The sequence below is a fragment of the Rutilus rutilus genome (assembly GCF_951802725.1).
Source record: "Rutilus rutilus genome assembly, chromosome: 1".
Taxonomy (NCBI): Eukaryota; Metazoa; Chordata; class Actinopteri; order Cypriniformes; family Leuciscidae; genus Rutilus; species Rutilus rutilus.
This window is the reverse complement of record NC_140209.1, coordinates 19,418,650-19,440,099: the sequence shown is the minus strand read 5'-3', so window position 1 is coordinate 19,440,099 and position 21,450 is coordinate 19,418,650. Positions and strand designations below refer to the sequence as shown.

The 21,450-nt window shown below is 38.9% G+C and overlaps 1 protein-coding gene and 1 long non-coding RNA gene across 3 annotated transcripts; one reads left to right on the top strand and one right to left on the bottom strand.

The window, feature by feature from the left end:
• Window positions 1-2: 2 nt before the first annotated feature.
• Window positions 3-6,239, bottom strand: LOC311304280 (uncharacterized protein; the record flags this gene model as incomplete). The annotated part of the gene is made up of 3 exons (XM_084431210.1): window positions 5,825-6,239; window positions 106-435; window positions 3-16 (listed from the first exon to the last, which is right to left on the bottom strand). Coding segments are annotated over exons 1-3 (405 nt in total), but the record flags the coding sequence as incomplete, so codon positions are not given.
• On the top strand, window positions 1,839-4,071 carry LOC311292830. 2 transcript variants are annotated; one of them, XR_014627820.1, is made up of 4 exons: window positions 1,839-1,900; window positions 1,974-2,108; window positions 2,235-2,337; window positions 3,160-4,071. It is a non-coding gene; the product is annotated as an uncharacterized lncRNA (long non-coding RNA). The 2 variants fall into 2 exon arrangements; XR_014627821.1 differs by lacking the exon at window positions 1,839-1,900 and having other exon boundaries at window positions 1,939-2,108.
• Window positions 6,240-21,450: the final 15,211 nt, after the last annotated feature.

Sequence of the window (21,450 nt, the reverse complement as noted above, 5' to 3'; positions counted from 1 at the left end):
GATGGAGACACTGAAACTGAACACAAGACACAAATCACAGACTCTTCAATCATCATCTGAGTTTAAAGGGAGAATTTTAAATTGAGCACATAATCATAAACTGACCGTGAAGAACATGCAGGAAAACACGTGAATCAGTTCCTTGTTTCCCGTAATTCACTTCTATCCATTGTCGGCAGGTGTAAAATCCATAATCTTCTTCTGTGACGTTCTTGATGTTCAGAGAGCAGTCAGACTCCAGACTCAGTCTCTCATGTCTCTCTGTGTCTTTCTTCTTTATCCCTAAAGTAATCAGTTCAACTACTGCTGAATGTCTGAAGCTGTTATAGTAGGTCCATGTAGTTTTAGATTTGCAGTCAGAAAGAGCATTATTACAGGGCAGACGAACATTTTCACCAGATCTGATGAACACATGATCATCCACTCCACTGGTTCCTGAAACACAAGTACATTTAAGTGATCATTATTATATTAATAAATTAAACTACAAACAAATCCCTGTGACATCACACTGTAAAAAATCCAACTTGCAAATTGTTAACTCAGTTTAAAATTTTAAGTTGAGTGGGCAAATTTTTTACTGCAATGTTGAGTTTACTTATAAAAACTATTTAACTGCAAGTGCACTACTATTTTGTCCAATGAACACAAACAATTAAGTTGAGAAAACTTAATATTTTGATTTCATAGGTCGAACGTTTAACTTCCCGTCATCGCGCATGCGCAGTCTGTCTCGCTGTACGTTACTTGGGGTTTCCTCCTCCAACCACGCTATCGAAGGGACTGGATTTCATCTGATTGCGGTAAGTTTTCTTTAAGCTTTATGAATGAAAATAGGCTATAAATTGCACACATATGTTGATAAAATATAGTATTATGTTAAAAGATATATTTCGTGGTGACGATAAGTTTCTATTGTTAGAGATTATCCACGTAGCACATTGCTACTTAACGTGCTAACGTTACCCAGACTAACGTTAGAGTGAGGAAACATGCTTGAAAAAGAAGGACAAGGACGTGCATGGTGTTTAAAAGATCTTAAAAATGTTAAGCTCAGTAAGTCGTGAATAAAGACTTAAATGCGGTGCTTGCGCTGATTGAGAGACTTTCTGCCGCTTCTCTCGGACTCGGACAGAATCTGAGTGCGAATTCAGCTATCTTTCGTGGCGTATTGCGATTTAATAATGACATACACATACAATTATGTCAATAACAAAAAACAAAACAAAAAAAAGTATTCAAGTAAACACAGTCGGCAATGTCTTAAGTGAACATAACCAATTTGGTGAAACCTAGATGTTTCAGTATTAGATCCATGAGCTCTTAAAGTGACCGCAGTCCGTTCAATTTAATTTCAAGTTTATTTGTCACGTATACAAATTTCAGTTACAATTTGTACATGCTTAGGTTGAGGCTCAGTCATTCTACAGTAGTGCAATATAATTAAATACAATACAATTTAGAGGAAAAATTTAATAATAGAAGCCTATGCAAAACTAATGTGTTATGTTAAAAATATATATGTTAGCTTTGCATATCAAATAATAGAATGGGTAGTATGTGTGCGGTATGTTTTAAAGTGAACAGGATAAAAATATTGTGTATCCTTAAATATTAGGCTAAATCCTTAATGTTAATCAATTAACAAAAGACAAAATCGCTGTAAATACAGTGAAAACTATGCATTGATTCTTTTTCACATTTGATTATTCATTTTCTGTATTATTTTTGCTACATGTGAAATTAACCTACTGTAACTGATTTTTTTGTTGTTGTTTTGTTTAATAAAATTATGTGTCTTTGTTCTGTTGTATTTGTCCTTTTTAGACTAAAGAACATCAGTACAGTGACAAGGTCCTTGGATGTGCTAAACAGTGGCCTTTATTTTTTAAAAGATCAGGTGAGGTGAACTGAATTTACTTACTGTTTCTTACTGTTTCAACAATGTTTTTTTTTTTTTTTTTTTTTTTCAGGGTCTCTGCTCTCTGCTGAGTATTACAGTATCACACAAACTGATCCGAAGAGCACCTTTTTCTCTTAGTTAAATGAATACACATCTAGTTGTACAGAGCAAGTGGTGGAGATGAAGATCCTCACTTGATCATCAAGTAATTATTTTGCATGTGATCATATCTCTCTGGTTAAAGGCTGAATGGTGCCATCTCTTTTTCAAGGTAATTCCCATGCTTCACTTTGTATATAACTTGTTCCGTATTTGTTTTTCTGTCTTTCAGACACAGAAACTCCAATGTGCTTCCTCAAAGAAAGTCTACAACTCTTAAAGGTCTGCCTTTGTTTATGAGGGAAAAGTCTGGAAACATCCTGAAGACTTGCCTGGTAAGAAGATCATCAGCATATACACTCACACCTGATATATTTCACCTATTTACCAGATGCTGTTAAGAGATAGGTTTTGTGTGATATACAAAACTTATCATCAACAGACAAAGTCATGGTAAAAATTACTTAATTAAATAATTGTAGTTGAAACTTTCTCAGTGATCAGTTTGACTTCATCTGATAGCACAAATTCAACAAGTTGTTATTTTACCAAAGCAAAGACAGTGGAAAATTACTGCTTCACAACACTGTCCGGAGACATTCCCTCTGATATCTAACCTGTTAAAACAATACAGTGCACAATCATAAGGTTAAACAGTAATGTAGCAATAGCAGAGTAAATAAAATTAATATAATATGAAAGAATATGAATATAGGAGATATAAACAAGAAAAGGCAGCATGAAAGTAATCCATGTGACTCTAGTGATTTAAACCAATCTTCACTGATGCAATATGACCAGTTTTGGGTGATAAACAGAATGTGTGCCTTAATACATGTACGATTTTGGGTGACCTAAAATAACTAAACTAAAACTAAAAAAAGCATTAAATCAGAATGGCCGTGGATTCTGCTGTGGACGAGTGCCACAGGCAATCACATCAATGCTGATATGGCATTGTTTGGAGGTGGGAAAATGTTTTCCGTTTATCAGTTTTAGCTCTATGGCTGAATTTGAACATGCTTAAAAAACATGACCACCTTTACTTTTCAAGTGAAGTTACATGAGCAGACCTTTAGGAACACTCTGTGGTCTAACATAATTCAATACAATAAAAAAATGACCCTAATTTTATGCTGATTTATTTTCTACTGCAGGACACAGAGCCAGAAGACATTCACAAGGGGAGAAGATGAGGACCTTAACTATCGTTGAAGATGATGTTGCCACTATCCACTCAAACCCAAATATAAGGTGCCTCTCTGTAGTACTATAAGAGCAGTTTGGGCCAGATAATGTGCAAGACCTTTGCCACAGTTGTTACTCTCCTCTTTGGCTTGATTTATGGCCCCAATGTTAACTATTCTAAAGCATTAAAATACACCAGTAGTAACTGGTTAAGAAAAAAATTGTTTAGTTTGTTTAGAAAAAAAAACTTTTATTTATCTTGACCTAAAGTGCTCCGCAAGGCTGATTTTTTTTTTGCATAGTCCTTCAAAAGATTGTCCAAGTAGCTGCAATCCATATGGATAATTGTAAGGTTGAGCATTTATTTATTCCAGTTTGTACTCTAATTTTGTGCATAGTCTTTTTTTTATTTTTTTATAAATCTTGAAGAGTGGAATAGAACTTCATCACCTTAAAATATGTGTACCTAATGCAAATAGAAAATGTGTTGTTTTGCAGAATATTTGTCAATAAATAAGTTCTGTAATGATAGCAATGTCTTTTGTATTGTGTTGTATTTACAGTATGGTTTACTCCCTGCATTTGGATTCTTAATGTGAAGGCTATACAAGTATCTGGGTGAGATATTTGAAAAAGTTGAATCAACTTAAAAAAGTAAAAAAGTTGAATCAACTTAAAAAAGTTAAAAATTGAATCAACTTAAAAAAGTGAAGCAACCAGCTGCAAAGCTTTTTTGAGTTTACTGAACTTCAGGACCTCTGTAGTTGTGCTTACTCGTTTCTTTGAGTTGGACTGGTAGTTGGATGAACTTCGACCACTGAAGTTGAGTAAACTCAAAAATGCTTTGCAGCTGGTTGCTTCACTTTTTTAAGTTTACTCAACTTTTTATTTACATTCTCAGTGTCAAATGTCAGTTGACTGTGGACTGTGCAAAAATATCGATACAGCTATTATTGTTATCAATAACTATTGCGATGTTTTTTATATTACATTTTAATTTATTAATGAAATGTAATAAATTAAAATAAATAAATAAATAAAATATATATTAATATAATAAAATATAATATATTAAATAACTAAATTTAATTTAATTTTATAATTTATATTATTTTTTTATATTATTGTTTATATTTATTATTATTTCACAGTATGAGTGCACAGCCAGATAACACATGTTTCTTATAAGAACGTTCTCCAAACACACAACTGACTTCAGCCACAGCCTTAGATGAAATAAACAGCATTACCAGCTTCACTTATTACTAACCAGACTGACTTTATTTCTGTCAGACGTCTACAGAAGCTCTTATTGAGAATTAACAGAGGTTTAGATGTTGATGTTTTATTAATTCATTTGACATTTCCATCATGGAGATCAGTGTTTGCTTTAGTTGGGCTCGTGACTCTTGACTTTTAGACATTATATTTTCTCTGCTGTAACTGTGTTTGTAAGACTCATTTGACAGGAAAAGCCAAACGAGAATACATCCAGATGATGTTGGTTTGATATTGATGATAACAATGAAATCATCACCTAGTTTTAGTATGCAATCTTCGTGAGGTGTTATTCATTTTATATTTTAAATTATAATAGCCCTGTGATTATACAGTATGAGATCCAACAATGTCATAATAATTAATGAAGAATTTTCAAATGTGTCATTTAGACACAAAGAGACATTAAGAATCAGCGAATGAATCTCAACAATGGTGATGATCAAAAACTTCATGCTGCAATGCATATTGGGTATCTAGTCTTTGTGTGCACTTTGTGGATAATATAATATAATATAATATATATATATATATATATATATGTCAAGTCAAACTGGAGGAAATATAAATTAATTTAAATTTATATATATATAAATATTATGGATGCGCGCGCTGTGATCCCGACTCGCAGATGAGTTATCAAAATGCCAAAAAATAGTTTACAGCATAGTAGAGGATAGTCAAGTCACGTTTATTTATATAGCGCTTTTTACAAATCATAGATCGTTTCAAAGCAGCTTTACAGAGATAACAGGAAAATAATGCAACACTCTTTATTTAGGCTTTACTTTAGCTCTAGAAGAAAATAGTGTCATTGTCCATATTGTACAAGGTCATTTAGGTTGTAAAAATCATTTTTAGTTCATTTATATACAGCGTCATCGTCCAGCTCAGTTCAGTTCTCATTATAATGGTGTCAATGCAGACTGATCAATAATATTGTTGTAAATTAAGCATAATGACCATTTCAGTTTTATGAATGTTTACTTAATGCACTTACATTTTTATTTACAAAATACTATTTCAGTTTTATAAATGTTGTGGCATCTACATTTTTTGTTAAAAGTGATCAGTGGCACAAATAGCTTTGCTAATAAATTGGAATGGAAGTTTTTATTTTTCTGCTGAGTTATCACTATAATGTGATACACATACCAGAATACATCAGGTGGTACACAGCAAGTGACTGTGACTGTGAGAGCAGAACATGAGTGTGAGGATGAATAAAGCATGTTGAAACTAACTCATTCACAGACTCCATGCCAGACCAGCTCTAGTAAAACATTTTCTATGTAAGTATATTTATATTTAACCCTTTCTCGTGAGTTTAAAGAGCATGTAGAAATGTGTTTTTACCTGTGAGAAGTGAGCAGAGAATGATCAGTCCCAGCAGACACAAATCACTCTTTTCAGCCATTTTCTGTTTCTGTCAGTCTTCCCTTCAGTTTAACATCATCAGCCCCTCAGTAAAATCAGTAAAAATGGTTCAGCAATGCCTTGACTTCATGTGTAAAGACTCATAAAGTCTAGCATGAGAGTCCAGATCCGCACCAGCAACCAGCTAAAAGAGAGAAGAGGAACTACCAACAGAATCCACAGCCATCATCAGTGTAAACACAGAGATGATCAATGCTCGATGTGGTCAAACTGAGTTTTGAGTAACACGTTTCCAAACCTCAACAGTGAGCTCACATGTAATGTGACATGTAATATCACAATAAAAGCACAGCCCACAAGCCCACAGTCACCTTGCTCAATTAAAACCACAAAAGGTTACACAAGAGTATAGAATACACAGTCTAACAAATGAGAAGCAAAATAAAAAATAAAATCCTTCATATATTGTCTTAAAAATGTTTTCATTCATCCAATAAAAAATAGGATAATGGTTCACATCTATATTTTATTACTTGAGCCAATGAAAAATAAATATCATATATTAGGAATACGATTATTGAACTATTGTACTTTATGATAATAAAAAAAACTATTATCACCTTATCATTTTGGTTTCTGGTTCCCTTTGCAACAAATTATGTGTATTAGTAAACACTGTTACAAAGACCACAGACTCAGATAAAAAGCCAAGAGTCAAACTGCCAAACTAAAGGAAACACTGATCACCATAATGGTGACCAAACATTGCCATGAGATCATTTTCATAGACATCAAAAATATTGTTTAGCGAAAGTTTTATGTTTTTCGTTGAAACCATTTTTTCAGTGTGTTTTTCCACTGAATCAGACTGATTCTCCTCTGTCATGTTACTCCTGCCAGCTTCCTGATCTTGATCCAGTAGAGGTTTCATTTCATGTGTGATTCTCCTGTGTTCTGATTCTGGTTCGAATGATTGGTCATGAACGATTTGTTACGTTACAACGGACCGAACGAATCAAACGAAACTCAAGACGTGAACTAATCAATTCTGTATCCGGTACCGACTGCATAGCTCAGTTTATGAGGATGTCACGTGATGAACGTACGACTCGAACCCGAAGATTCGAGAGTATTGCGGAAATGATCTATGTAGTTGTGAGACTGTAATGAAAACCAAACCCACTTGTCTTTGAAGTATTTTATTCTTGCAAAGAAGGCCATTTACACACAGACATCAGTTTTCAACAGTGAAGGGCAACAACGCCTAGTGCGGGCTGTCTTTATTTACATCACTCACACCTCACTGCTGTTTTACTGTTATTCAGAACGAAGATCTATACCATACAAGGAGACAAAAACATCTCTCATTCTCTAGACCCAAGAAGAGGAACTGTTTCTAAGAAATTGCAGAATGTCTTGTAGACATGTAACACCTTTTGTTGCAAAGACATCTTCAGCTCACATTTGGACACAGTACATTGTAATTCTCCACTAAACTATTGGCTGTTGTCATGCAAGCACATACATTACATGAAGTACATTTAATTGCCATAACACTCTTTTCTTTTGATTATTATAAAGGTTTTATAATAGGTAAATAAAAGGTTTATTTTTCAACTGCTTTCACATAAAATTCTTACTTGTTACACAATACAAACAGAACCATTCACTAAATCTTGGCCTTTGACTAAGTCAAAGACACTTTTTTGCAAACCACAACAATTCTCTATGTAACTCACAAAAATCTAACAGGAAGTATCTTGATTTCCTTTTTCAAACACAACCAAAATGCCACAATAATTCATCAGATCCTCACACACTCTCCTCACGTGTGCAAATGTTACGCCTCTGTAAAAGAGGAAATAGAAAGTATGATACAGACACGATGTAGCTTCAGTCAAGTCCAATGTTGTAATGGATGAACGTAAGCCACACGTTCCGTACACAGGCTGAACGAGGCATTAGCAATCATTAACAGATCCTCCAAAATCACAAACTGGTACTTAAACTTTTAGAAAACAAATGTAAACTTATGTAAACAAGCAAACACTGCATATTGTAATTTAAGGTGCATTTCCCCAAAATGTTATAGAAGTTAAATAAAACAGCATTTTAAATACAGATCGTCTTTTTATCCTATTAATCTCTTTAGCCATTTTTACCCAAAAAGCAATGGATTACCGATCTACAGACCATAAGTGTATTTTAACTTTCTTTTTTTTATGGACCATTTTAAGTATTTTAACTTGCTCCTTTTTATGGACCATTTTAAGTATTTTAACTTTCTCTTTTTTATGGACCATTTTAGTATCTTTTAACTTATATCAACCCATTCAATGTATCAGTATTACATCATTTTTATCATCCTTACACAAACACTCATTGCTTTACTGAACACCAATCAATCATGGCTTTAGAATAGGCCTATAAAAGGCCAAAGGTCAAGTTATAGGTTTTTCGGACTGTGCAATACTGTATTCACAACCACAAACACTTACAGTAAAACAAAAATAGTTTGGTTTCAATCTTGCTTTCGTGTTTACCATGAATTTTTCAACATCTCTATGCCAATTACTTTCAATCTTGTACATAAATGTACATAGAAGCTCATAAAAAAAGAGTTTTAGGTTTTGAATAACTGTGTGCATATATCCAAAATGTACTATGGCAAAGGTGTTTGCATGCAACATAATACAAATGTTTGCTTTTAAGGTGTGTTTGTGATATTTTGAATGCAAAGCACTATTTTGCAAGAGATGTGAGGCATTTTGCATTTTGTGTGTGGAATTCTTGGATTTGTGTGTAAAGTTTTGAAAAAAAGAGGCAAAGTTTTGAAAATGTGTGTAAGCAGTTGTAATCCACCTTAAACTATTTTACATTCTTTCATACATATTCATCAGACATGTTAACACAAAATTCTTTCAAAACAACGCCATCTCGTAACATGGACGACTGCTGTTTTTAACCCTCCTTGCATGTAATCATCCTCAGAATAATAGCTGGCACCCATGGTTGTCTTATCTGTCAGGAAATGCATTGTCATCATTCAGTCTGATCATTTATAAACAACTAAGTTGAACACTGTACACTGGACACTTAACTTCTGTATGACCCAGCTCTTGTCTAACTCAAATAGCCAATTTGGGTCATTTTAGTCAGCTGCAAATATTAGTATAGTAGTAGTATAGTAGTATCAGATGTACTTAAAAACATGCTAAAAGTTTAACAAAGTTTGACTCCAAGAAAGGCCCCATTTTCAAAATGGTCCTTAAAATGACCATTACTACTTTGTATTCTTCCTAGACCAGGAATACTGGTGCCTGATATGTTTAGGCCATGTACTATTCTAATTAGCATATTTGCATGATGGATAAGTGATTACAAGTACAATTATTTATTAAAGCAATTGGTTACAAGCATATTTATGTGAATTCATTAGAACATGTGTGGTACTGTAAAATTAGTCAAAACAGGGCTGCCACGTGAAGGCATGTGCTGATTGCCTGAACCCGTATAGAATCATGCCAATTCAGAATCAGCGGGGCTTTTTTTTTTTTTTTTTTTGCCAGACCAGACTCAACTAGGACCTAGGCGACCAGTTTATACAGAAAGAATCCGGGAACCAGGGGCCACATCTAAATCCAAGTTGTAAAACCTAATAAAAGTGTGCAGAGAGAACCAACCTGCCGCCACACAAATATCCTCTAATGAAACTCCCTCGAAAAGAGTCTGGGAGGACGCAATACTCCTAGTAGAGCAAGCTTTTAATGCCCAGAGGTGAAGGAAGCTTCTGCAGCTTATCCTGCTGGAATTCCAGCACTGAACCGACTGGGCAGCTGACTGGGTCCACTGCATGAGCCGGAAACCAAAGACTCAAAAACCTGTACAGCTGTCTAGTAGAAGGCGCAAAAGCGTTATCAATGGTCTCCCGAACATCAGCGGGAAGACCAGACGCCACTGTCACTAGTGATTGCCTCTTATTGGCCACACCCACAGCCTCTATATATATCGGGTCGAGGATGCCAAATCCTGCCCTGGAGCTGAAACAGCAGATCTGTTGAAACTGTGGTTCAAGTCTGAAGGTTTACCTGAATTTGGCTAAACCTGAGGTTTAGTATAATGCCATCTTTATACTCAAAAACATCTATAGAGGATGCATTACATATGTATTACCTTATTCAAATTTAAATGGGTGACCATTTTAGAGGGTTCACACACAGGCCTCTGCTCTGGGTTTCAGAGTTGTTTATGATCAAAGTTATACAACTCCAATTTAAGTTACTTTTAGGTGCAATAACTTTTACATTGAATGTCAAGTCTGTGTTTTAGCAAAAAAAGGGTAGGACTGAGTAGGAGTTACATGACATAGGCTAAATCGTGGTTCACCCCAAAAAAAGATAAAACCTTACAGTAATCTTACAAAATCATGTATTCCATAAGTATGTAATCATGTCAGGGCAATTTAGACAAGTCCAATGGATTCATAGTTCCAGAAAACAAGGAGTTAGGCCTCAAGATTACTTGACTAGGTCAAATAATGAAGGAGTTAGGGCATGTTAAGGGTTTCCTGCCCATTTTGGACGCCATCTTGAAAATTACACCTTTCTAATGGTCAAACTTTGGTAAACTTTTAGTATGTTATTAAGGGCACCTAATACTACAAGAAATAGCTGAGAAACCTTTTGTTAGAATTTGTTTTAGGGTTAGGTGTTTTTTTTATTCATATATGCAGCTGCCTGGAGAACTGAAATAGTTCATAATGGATCATCACAGGTTTTCTTTTTCTGTAACTGTTACCATACTTCACAGATTTTAATTTCTTTTTGCCCTGTATTGCGAGCAAATTGCATGCGTATATTCTGACCTGGTCTCGCCGCCATGTCCCGCCGTACCTCTGTGTCGCCTGGACACGTCGGCTCTCCGGCTCCACCCTAGTCTCCTCTCCCACCTGCTTCGCCCCGTCAGTCGGCCCTGTGGAGTCGTCAGCCCTGCCTCCTCCATGGCTCCTCCTCCGTCATCTCCGCCCTGGTCGCTGACACAGCCTGCTCCGCCCTGGTCCCTCCTGCCTTCAGTCTACCCTCTCCTGCTCTTTGTCCTCCTCCAACTCCCCTCCCTCCCTCCCTCCCTCCCTCCACAGTTGGTATATCTATGGCGCAAGGATGCGATTCTTTGCGCAATTACAATTTTCAAACTTTTTGTTGTTGCTCATGAGCTACTTAGAAGACTATTGAAGATCTCTTCTCAATCTTGGATCCATTGAAAAAAAAAAAAAAAAAAAAACATTCCTATCTCGTACCCCTGGCGATAACAGCATTTTCAAAAGTTCAAAAAGTTTCAAAAGGAGAGACGTTTATTGTTGTTTTTATAGACATGATTTTCTCTTTGGACACCTTGTGCCCTATTTCCCTATTTTTGCAAGAGAACTCTGCATACTCAATAATCTAATGTCTTCACCACTAGTTGGTTGATGTAATAACCCACACTCTGCCAAATCCAGCCCCAGTTTTAACTGATTGGTGAGTCAAGCTCCCACTTCTGTAAAATAACTTCGCTTTCCTTCATTAAGATGCAATGTATGGCTGGACTTATACCTCTTGAAAGCAGATTCAGAATGTTAGTTTAACAGAGAATACAAATAACTGATGTGAGACCAGTGAGTAATCAAAGGATTCAAGTTAATATAATAATTAACAAAATTTGAAGCATCTCTGTAGTGATTATTGAAAATGCAGCAAGGGAGGGGATGGAAGTCTTTCTGTGTGGATTGTCATTCAGTTGAAATTGTTGGGCTGATGCATTGGGTAGTCAGCATGTAATGGCACTCATAGGTCTTATGTTGTGGTGAATGGGCTCCATTGCTTCTCTCCTCTGTCTGAGTTTTGGTCCATACTGCCACACTATTGCATAATGTATTGCAAAATTGTCCTTATCAGCCCGTCAGCCACTTCCTCTTCTTCTTTTTCTCTCTGTAGTCGTCTCTTTGAATAGACTTCAGTCCAAGAGAGCCGCAAAAATTGTTTATTTAACCATCTCTTTTAATGTCTCTTCATAAGTCTCTTCTGGTTAAACACAGCAGTTCCCCATTCAATTAATAAGCCAATGTTCTTCATGGCAGATGCAAGCAGATTCTTCCTTGCAAATGCAGGAAAAAGCAATAAAATATTAGAATTAATATAGAGAATTATGTATAATAAAATTACTAGAAACTAAAATTGAGGACATTTATTGGTGTATCTCAAAAAACATGGCCACCATCTGCCAATTTTTCAAGTAACTAGTAAATTAACGCATTACTTTTAAATTTACAGCAAAATATCAGGCTTACTTTTTCAAATAAATAACGCAAGTTGCTTTGTTTTCCCATTTATTGACTGGCAGCTCTCCGGTCCTCATATTCAGAAAAATCAGTAATTGTGTAGAGGCGTTGTGTGTAAACATGACGGTTGTTGTAGTTCTAGACTAAATGAGAACATGCATTTACTCATCTCACTGCCACAAAAAATGTTCTGATTCAATATCAGAATACTACGCAAACCTCCAATATTTAAATAAAATAAATATTTGTATGCATTTAATCTAACTTTATGGACCAATGCTGCTGATCTTCGATGATTCAGTTCAACCATAAGCAATTTATTGTGTGTTTATTAAGTGTTCATCTTTCTTCTCCTGTGTCCTATTCTTCTGCAATCCAGAATGGCAGCACAGCTGAAAGGTTTGTTTGACCATTGGTGGCACTATAACTGTTAAAAGCTTAAAAAAAACACACATATTTCCTATGGTAAATTGCCTGTATTGGCTGTAAATGTTTTTTTTTTTTCATCTATGATCCAAGTGGATACATGCTTGCTAAATAAAAATATATATTTTTACGCATATGTGCTTAAAGGCATTAAAACGCTTGAACCCCGATAACTGCTGCTCGCAGCTATATTTTATTCTCAACCTGAAACAATGTAAATCTGGTGAGCATCAGCATGTTCTTCATCATGATGAATAAATGAGGAATCAAGAATAAACACCAACCTCTTTGTTCTTCACTATCATGACGTTTCATTCTGCTGGTTCTTTCAATTCTCTCCTTCCTGATGCTTTCTAATAGTTCTGACAAAAACAAAACAAGTTCCAAGAGATGAGATGAATAATCAATATTTCATATTTCAGTTTAACACAGTTTAACTGCCCTGTGCACTGTACATATGCCCGTGTTGTTTACTCTGGCTTGAGATGCGTTTTTCCCATTGCATAACTTACAACCTGAGAGTGAGTGAGTCTCTGTTCAACTTTACAGAACGAGCTCCAGCACATCAAGAAGACGAATAGCAATAACTCTGACTAAAATATAAATTTGTTGTTAAATGCAGGTTTCAAATTCTACATGTAAAACAGATAAAATGTACTTTTATGAAAACAACAACTGTAACTAATGCAATTTTTTTAATTTATTTTTTTACAGAGGTGTTCTTCATTGCACTGTGAAAAAACCTGACCAACCAATAAGATGCATGCTTTTGGTCACATGACCAGAGCCGCTGCTGTTACATAAAAGACACTTGGTGGCTCACGAACAGACGGAGTGTTAATAACTGACAGCGAATAAAGCTCAAATTATGCTTTATTTTTTTTTTATGTGTACCCTAGCGCAGGGCTGGACTGGGACAAAAAAGAGGCCCTGGCATTTTTGCTCAGACCAGCCCACCACAATCGGCCGGACACAACTAACCAGTACACCATCCTTGCGGCCCCTGTAGATATGCATATCTACTGTTCCATTCCCAAAAACCCCTACAAAGCTGAGAACTAAGTGCCATGGACCAGTGTACTTACTCTCTCTTGACTGACTCCCTGGTGATCAAAGGTGGCAGTGGAGTAGGACCTACACAAAGTGAGGGCATCCTGAGAGAGAGAGAGAGAGAGAGAGAGAGAGAGAGAGAGGGACGAGAATGATAACTGATTGAGTAAAATGATCACCATACAATTATCTTTAATATATAACAATGTAGAGAGATGGTTGCACATATTTTATACTTACTTAGTGGAAATGGCTCCATGATGCTCTGAACATCCTCAAAAACAATGAACTACAAAAGTGAGGGCATCCTGAGTGAGTGAGAGAGAGAGAGAGAGAGAGAGAGAGAGGGAGGAATGATGAGTCACATTTTCAGTCTACAATATTATGAATATTTTTATAATAATATCAATAATCTCATCTTACCTCACAATAACAGCAGTTTCCTCAGTAGCTTGCTCTTCTCTGCAACTCTGTCAATTACAGTGTCGGTGTCCAAAGCCACAAGGATGTCCTTTTCAGTGGCCATCAACATGAAGGCTTCCAATTTGCTGGCAGACAGGCTGCTCCTCAGTCGGCTTTTGATATATTTTAGGGTTGAAAATGATCGTTCGCAGGCCACCTGGGTTATTGAAAGTGTCAGCAAAAACTTGTACGCATGTCCAAGCAGGGGATATGCATCAGTGAGCATGTTGAATCTCTGGAGAATCTGATAGCAGCACAGTGGGCAGTCTTTGCAGGAGGCACAGCTTTTGTTGATGATTTCCATGTCCTCTTCCTTTCCATCAGGTCCATCCTCCACTGTCCTGGTCACATATTCATCCAGTGGTGACTCTTTCAGCTTGTCCCACTGTCCCGCTAAGCTTTTCAACTCATACTGCAGGTTGTCAACTGTTGCCCTATCATCAAATTTAACCAGGCATTTGCTGAGGTCTTCAAGTGCAGATTTAGGAAGAGCATGGTTTCGGATCAGGGAGAAGTTTTTGGGATCCAGAAATGACAAATCTGCATAAAGAGTGCCATGTGTCAGAAATCTTTGGTGGATGGCCTCAATAGCTGTATCAACAATTTGGTTATCTCTCAGCATCAATTATGGCGTCATCCTGAGACATCTCACCCGGCATGGCTTTTTTCTTCTTTCTTCTTTTCTGTGGCAGTGCAGCCTCCACTTCCATGTCGGTCTCCTCATCTTGCTGCTCAAGTTTTTCATTTGCCCATTTCACAAAGTCATCAGCAGCAGCCTTGACAGTCTGGAAATCTCTCGCCATCTTTTTTAGGGCATCTTGTGTTGACATGACCATCCTATGGGCAGAGAGGATGTCCATCCCTTCCGTCTGAGGGTACTTTGACAATGGTGATGTATGCTCGAATATCCTAAGGAATAATTGAGCTGTCAGTATTGTCTCATACCTGAGTAGGCCCTCTTTGTATCCTCTGGCTTTGGTGCGTACATTTCCTTTCACAGTCTTCAGGTCCTGTATGGCTGTGAGCGTGGACAACACATCAATGTACAAACTGTCTTGAGGCTTTCCAAATGATCCAAATATTTTGTTCAGAGCATCGTGCTTAGCCCACCAACGTGTCTCTCCAATTGGAGCAATGCGTCTGTGTCTCTTGTCATGCCTCTCCTTCTCCCAAATGTTCACTCTCTGATATGACTCCCTGATGAACACTGCTGTGTCATTGAGGAGATCAAACAGTGATCCACTCTCGATCACTATTTGAGTGGTATCAGACAGCACGAGATTGAGGACATGTGAATAGCACCATACGTGTACATGGTTGGGGGACTGTGATGCCAGCAGTGCAGAGAAGCCTCTGTACTGCCCCTGCATATTTGAAGCTCCATCTGTTGCATTTCCAATGCACAGACTTGAGTCCCGTTTCAGATGCTTAAGGACCTCTTTTAGCAAGTCGACAAAGGACTGTCCAGTGGACGTGCTGCACCGGATCACTGGGACAAGCCTCTCATTGACAACATCAGTCACATACCTCAAAATGACTGAGCATTGGTCTTGTGCTGTTATGTCCTGCGTTGTATCCAGCTGGACAGAAAACATTCCAGCTTTCCGGATCTCAGTGGAGATGTTTTGCTGAATTAAGCTCCGGATGGTATCAATCACAGAGTTGACGGTCGTTTTAGACAGTAGAGAGATGAGGGAACCTCTGCCTCTTGATCCTGGTGACACATGCAACTTTTTGCTCTTCTCAATCACATTACTTAGATGCTCTTTTAAACACACATCATATTTTCCCAATAAAATGATCAGCTCCAAAAAATTTCCATGGTCGAGGCTATCGTTGTCCAGGGTATACGCAGCCTCATTCTCCACCTGTCTGTAGCTTAGGCCCCTCTTTCCTATCACTTTTACGACCTCCACTACCCGTTCCAAAACCTGACGCCTCTTCTTGACCTGATTTCTGTGCTCTGTCAGCTGTCTGCCCCCCAGTAGGTTTTTGATGTCAGCTTTTGAGCAGTTTAAAAAATAAGCTTCAGCACAATTTCTGTGTGCCATGCTTTTTTCATGCTCTTCCGATCTCTGGTGCACATGTCTCCAGTCTGACATTCCATTTATGAAAATGTTGGAATCAGTTGGCTTGCTGAAGGCCAGACATAAAAAACAAAATAAAGCATGACGTTCATGACAATATGTCAGCCACTTTCTGCTTTTGCCATCTTTACTGGTGAACACCTTCTTCACCACAGGGTTTTTAGTATCATGTTTGGGGTGATGATTTAAAAACACCTGCATCATGGCAGGCTCAGGATGGGCAAAGTAGTCTACAGCCTGTTCCTCCCTGTCTCTCTCCTTAACTGCTAACTCAACCTGGCTTGACTATACATAAGGACAGAGAGAGAGAGATGATTACAATTATTTGAAAGAGTTATTAAAAGTACACTTAGTAAGGATCCATTTTGGTTATATAGTCCTGTATTCTTGAAGAGCAGGATTTCTAGATGGACAATGTGCTCCATGTTATAAAAGCTAGTTAACCCTTTAGAACCCAATAGAATGTGGATGTAGAATACTGCTAATTCTAAAAAGAAATGTTTTTTTTTAAATGAACCAGACAGCAGAAAAACTAGTTTACAATTGCAAGTATAGGCTACTTTGTTTTAAAGAGCACAAACCCCTCTTTAATATGACACCAAACAACATTTACCTCTCATTGTTGAGATAATTCCCATAAAAAAAAAAAAAAAAAACTATACTACCAAATTACTCACACAAAACATCCTAATAATATAAATGATATTCATATTATTCACTCACCGTAAATATTCCATATTAAAGGAGAACTCCGGTCAATTTTAACATTGAGCTCATTTTTTTGTACATTTGGAGTGCTGTCAATACAGAGAACATCGACAAAAATCGGTGTTGCCTACACTGAGTTATTCTATTTTTAAAATTTGCACCCTGTTGACTTCAATGGGGCAAGTACTAAACCTGATTTTAGCCTCTTAACATCATTGATGTGTCATTACAAGTGCACAGAAAATGTGAGTGATTCCTTCTGAGTGAACACGAGTGAATCTGACTGCAGTAGATGTGAAAGATATGTATAAAAATGATGTAGAGTAGTGAAGGGGCACCCCGCCAAGTGGAAGCAACCTTCGGACACAACTGCATCGCTACCGATCGCTCCACTGGGGGGATTCCCTCGTATCCCTTCACCGCTCCACCATCCAGGGTGGTGAGGGAGAAGGAATGAGTCGGTCTATGTCTGGCAGTCAGAGGTGCCGTCCATGACTTCGTCAACTCCTCATGCACTTCCGGGAAGAATGGGACCGGAGCGGGACGCTGAGAACCAGCGCGGGCCGCCCCGATACACCAATCATCAAGCCGCGAAGGTTCGGGACACGGTGGAGGGTTCCACACGAGCCCGCCATTCGCGGCCGTCTGGGCAAGCATAGCGGCCAACTCAGGATCCGGCTCGGCTGCAGCCACCACACTCGAAGGGGGTAGACCCGCCGAGTCGTCACCTGAGGATGACCGCTCTCCCTCAGATGCAGCGATAGACATCGCATCGTCAGGTGGCGCCCCGAAGGAGACTACCGGAACCGCACGGGCGGCTCCAGCGGCTCCAACGGGGGCACTGATGGCAACGGCGCTACTGAGGAGTGGGAACCTCCTGAGGATCTTTCACCTGGCGAGATATTCCGCACTGTAACCCTCATTCACTCACCAACAGGCACAACCGAAGTAGCCGCCCGCTGGACTGAACCAGCAGACGAACTAGACCGGGTGTAGACTGAAGGGACACCCTCAGCAAGTTTCTGCTGAAGGATTCTTAGTCTTGAGCGGAGCGCCGCCAGAGTCATGTTCCCACAATGAGAACATGACTCGTTCACAAATGCTGCCTCTGCGTGCGCTAAGCCCAAGCACGAGACACAGTATTTGTGACCATCACCCTGCGACAGAAGTCTACCGCATCCAGAAACGCACGGGCGAGATGACATCTTTGTCACGTAGACGCAGGGCGCCCGTAAAAGCTCTTTTGGGAAAGAGAGAAAATCTCTCTTTTACGTGCCGAAGCACACAGGGACCCACCGCGGCCACACACGGGGAAACTGCAAGCCCATGTGGGCACTCAATACCAGCCATGAAAACGGCTTTTGATTTACTCAAAACAAGCATGGCTGGCAGCAGGAAGCGGCGATCGCTGATGAAAGCTGTAACACCGGCAGAGAGAGGAGTCTTTCCTTGAAGAGGACTCGTTGAAAAACTCTTTTTGAAAACTCTCAGGCGAAGGAAACAGCAGCAAACTTCAGTGTTGAATCCTGTTCGGCTTCGAGGCGATAAGCATTGCGCAATGTTTACTTCCGCCTTTTATACCCGCACTGGTAGCCGGGCCGCGGAATGCAAATATTGCATGCCAATTCAGTTTCTCTTTCATTGGCTCGTTGTTAACTCTCTCGAAGGCAATTGGCTCCCTAGCGTGATCCCAATTCGTCAGGGGAACTCCCCCGACAAGGCGTCGGAGTTCCCTGCTGACGAAAGGGAACTGACTTTTTACACATGGATATTAGATTATGATATTAGATATTGTTTAAAAAAAAATATGAACAGTGTATAATAGAAACACAAAAAATATGTCTTATAGATCAGGGATGGGTCCTGGAGGGCCGCTGTCCTGCAGAGTTTAGCTCATAGGACAGTTTTGCTATACATTCAAATATTTTATGGTTTGATTTTTGAGTATGCGGATTAATTTCTTTTATTCCTCCTCTTTCTGAGAACATCTCAGTGACTGGCAGCCGTCGACTGAGTCAGCCCTGCAAACCTTTTGGTGGACAGTGTAAATAAGCACTGATCCCAGATGATGTCCCACCGGCAGAGGCTTTACCAGCGTCTCTATTGTGCAACTCATCCCGGATCTCCCGCTCAGCTCAATAATAGTCTACAGAAAAATGTTTTCTTACAATCTGTTTTATGTATTCTGTTAATTTTATTTATTTAATTTCATACTCTTATTTAGTTTTTCGTATTTTAAACGTAACGTATATTGTAAATAGTTGTATAAGTACTGTAAGTAAAAATGTATAGAACAATTTATTTTGCATCAAATGAACAAATTCATTGACAAGAAAATTACAGAATAGTTTCTTTATTACATTTACAAGTCATAACTTTCATTACAAAAATAAACAATATTTTTTGTTTCATTTGTAAACTATAACTCGCATAAAAATAGTGTATACGATTGTTGAATTTACTCATTTTAATTCACATAAGCAAAAGTTTATTTAAACTGTCAAGAAGAGAAAACAATCCGTTCATTCTCTCCCTGTTCTCCCGTGATCTCCTCTCCTCTGTCTCTCTCTGAAACTTCATGTCCTCCCGAACTAGCTCGATCAGCTCATCCTCTCGGCCTTGTTCCTCTCGGCTGTTGCTGTTTCCTCGTTCTGTCCTTCGCGGCCCGGGGAAAGAAGGATGGTAGGAGGGTTGCCAGGTCTGTGCAACAAAAGTAGCCCAAAAAACCCATCGGCTCTTCTCCATCGGGCGGCCGAATTCTCCACTGGATTTGTGTGTCTGATGGATGTTTTGGGGGTGTCGGAGTGCCGAAATCATACTTACAAGGGTGGAGATCAACCTGCGGAATTTTTTTTTACTGCGGCAACAACTTAAAAGTAGCTAAATTCTGTGGGAAAACCTCAGACTTGGCAACACTGACAGTGGGCCGCATTAGAAGGATCCTTCGAATTGGGACAGCCTTCGTCGCACCGCTGTGACGCAATCAGCCTTCAAATGCGGCCTTTGGAGGATGCAGCCTCTGAATTGGGACACAGCTTTTGTTTCTCAGCACATAAAGATGAACTGTGATTTCAGACTGCAGTGATGTGGTTTCTCCACTGTATAGAATAGAAGAAGAATAGAATCGGGCATTTATATAGCGCTTTCATATGTACTACTGTACACCCAAAGCACTTTACAATCATGTCAGGGGATCTCTCCTCAACCACCACCAGTGTGCAGCATCCACTTGGATGATGCGACGGCAGCCACAGTACAACGGCGCCAGTGCGCTCACCACACACCGGATATAGGTGGAGAGAGGAGAGAGAGTGATAGAGCCAATTCAATGTAAGGGGATTATTAGGAGGCCATGATTGGTAAGGGCCAATGGTGTGTGGCCATGACACCGGGGTTACACCCCTACTCTTTACGAGAAATGCCATGGGATTTTTAATGACCACAGAGAGTCAGGACCTCGGTTTAACGTCTCATCCGAATGACGGTGCCCTTTGACAGTATAGTGTCCCCGTCACTACACTGGGGCGTTAGGACCCACACAGACCACAGGGTGAGCACCCCCTGCTGGCCTCACTAACACCTCTTCCAGCAGCAACCTGGTTTTCTCAGGTGGTCTCCCATCCAGGTACTAACCAGCCCTGCTTAGCTTCAGTGGGCAACCAGTCTTGGGCTACAGGGAGATATGGCTGCTGGCTATGGATCTTCATGTGTTTCTTCAGGTGACTTTTAAAAGCGAAACTCTTTCCACACTGATCACACGTGTGCAGCTTCTCTCTGCTGTGGATCCTCTCATGTGTTTTCAGATGTTCTGATCGACTGAATCTCTTGTCACAGTGTGAACACTTATAAGGTTTTTCTCCAGTGTGGATCCTCTCATGTAATTTCAGAGATGATGAAAAACTGAATCTCTTGTCACAGTGTGAACACTTGTAAGGTTTTTCTCCAGTGTGGATCCTCTCATGTGTTCTCAGATGTCCTAACTGAATGAATCTCTTGTCACAGTGTGAACACTTGTAAGGTTTTTCTCCAGTGTGGATCCTCTCATGTGTTTTCAGATGTGCTGAATGACTGAATCTCTTGTCACAGTGTGAACACTTGTAAGGTTTTTCTCCAGTGTGAATTCTCTGGTGTTGTTTTAAATTTTCAGCTTTAATAAAAGTCTTCCCACACTCAAAGCACACGTACTCTCTCACACCAGTGTGAATTTTCTGATGTCTTCGTAAAGATTTCAGCAGTGAAAAACTCTTTCCACACACAGAACATGAATGTGGCTTCTCCTTTGTATGAACTGTCAGGTGTTTCTTCAGGTTTGATGACCTAAGAAATGTTTTGCCACATTGATCACAAGTGAACGGCTTCTCTCCGGTGTGGATCATTATGTGTTCTTTAAGGGATGATGATTGACTGAAACTCTTCCCACATTGATCACATGTGAACGGCTTCTCTCCTGTGTGGATCCTCATGTGAACATTAAGGGATGATGATTGCCTGAAACTCTTTCCACATTGATTGCATGTAAACGGCTTCTCTCCAGTGTGAACTCTCGTGTGAATCTC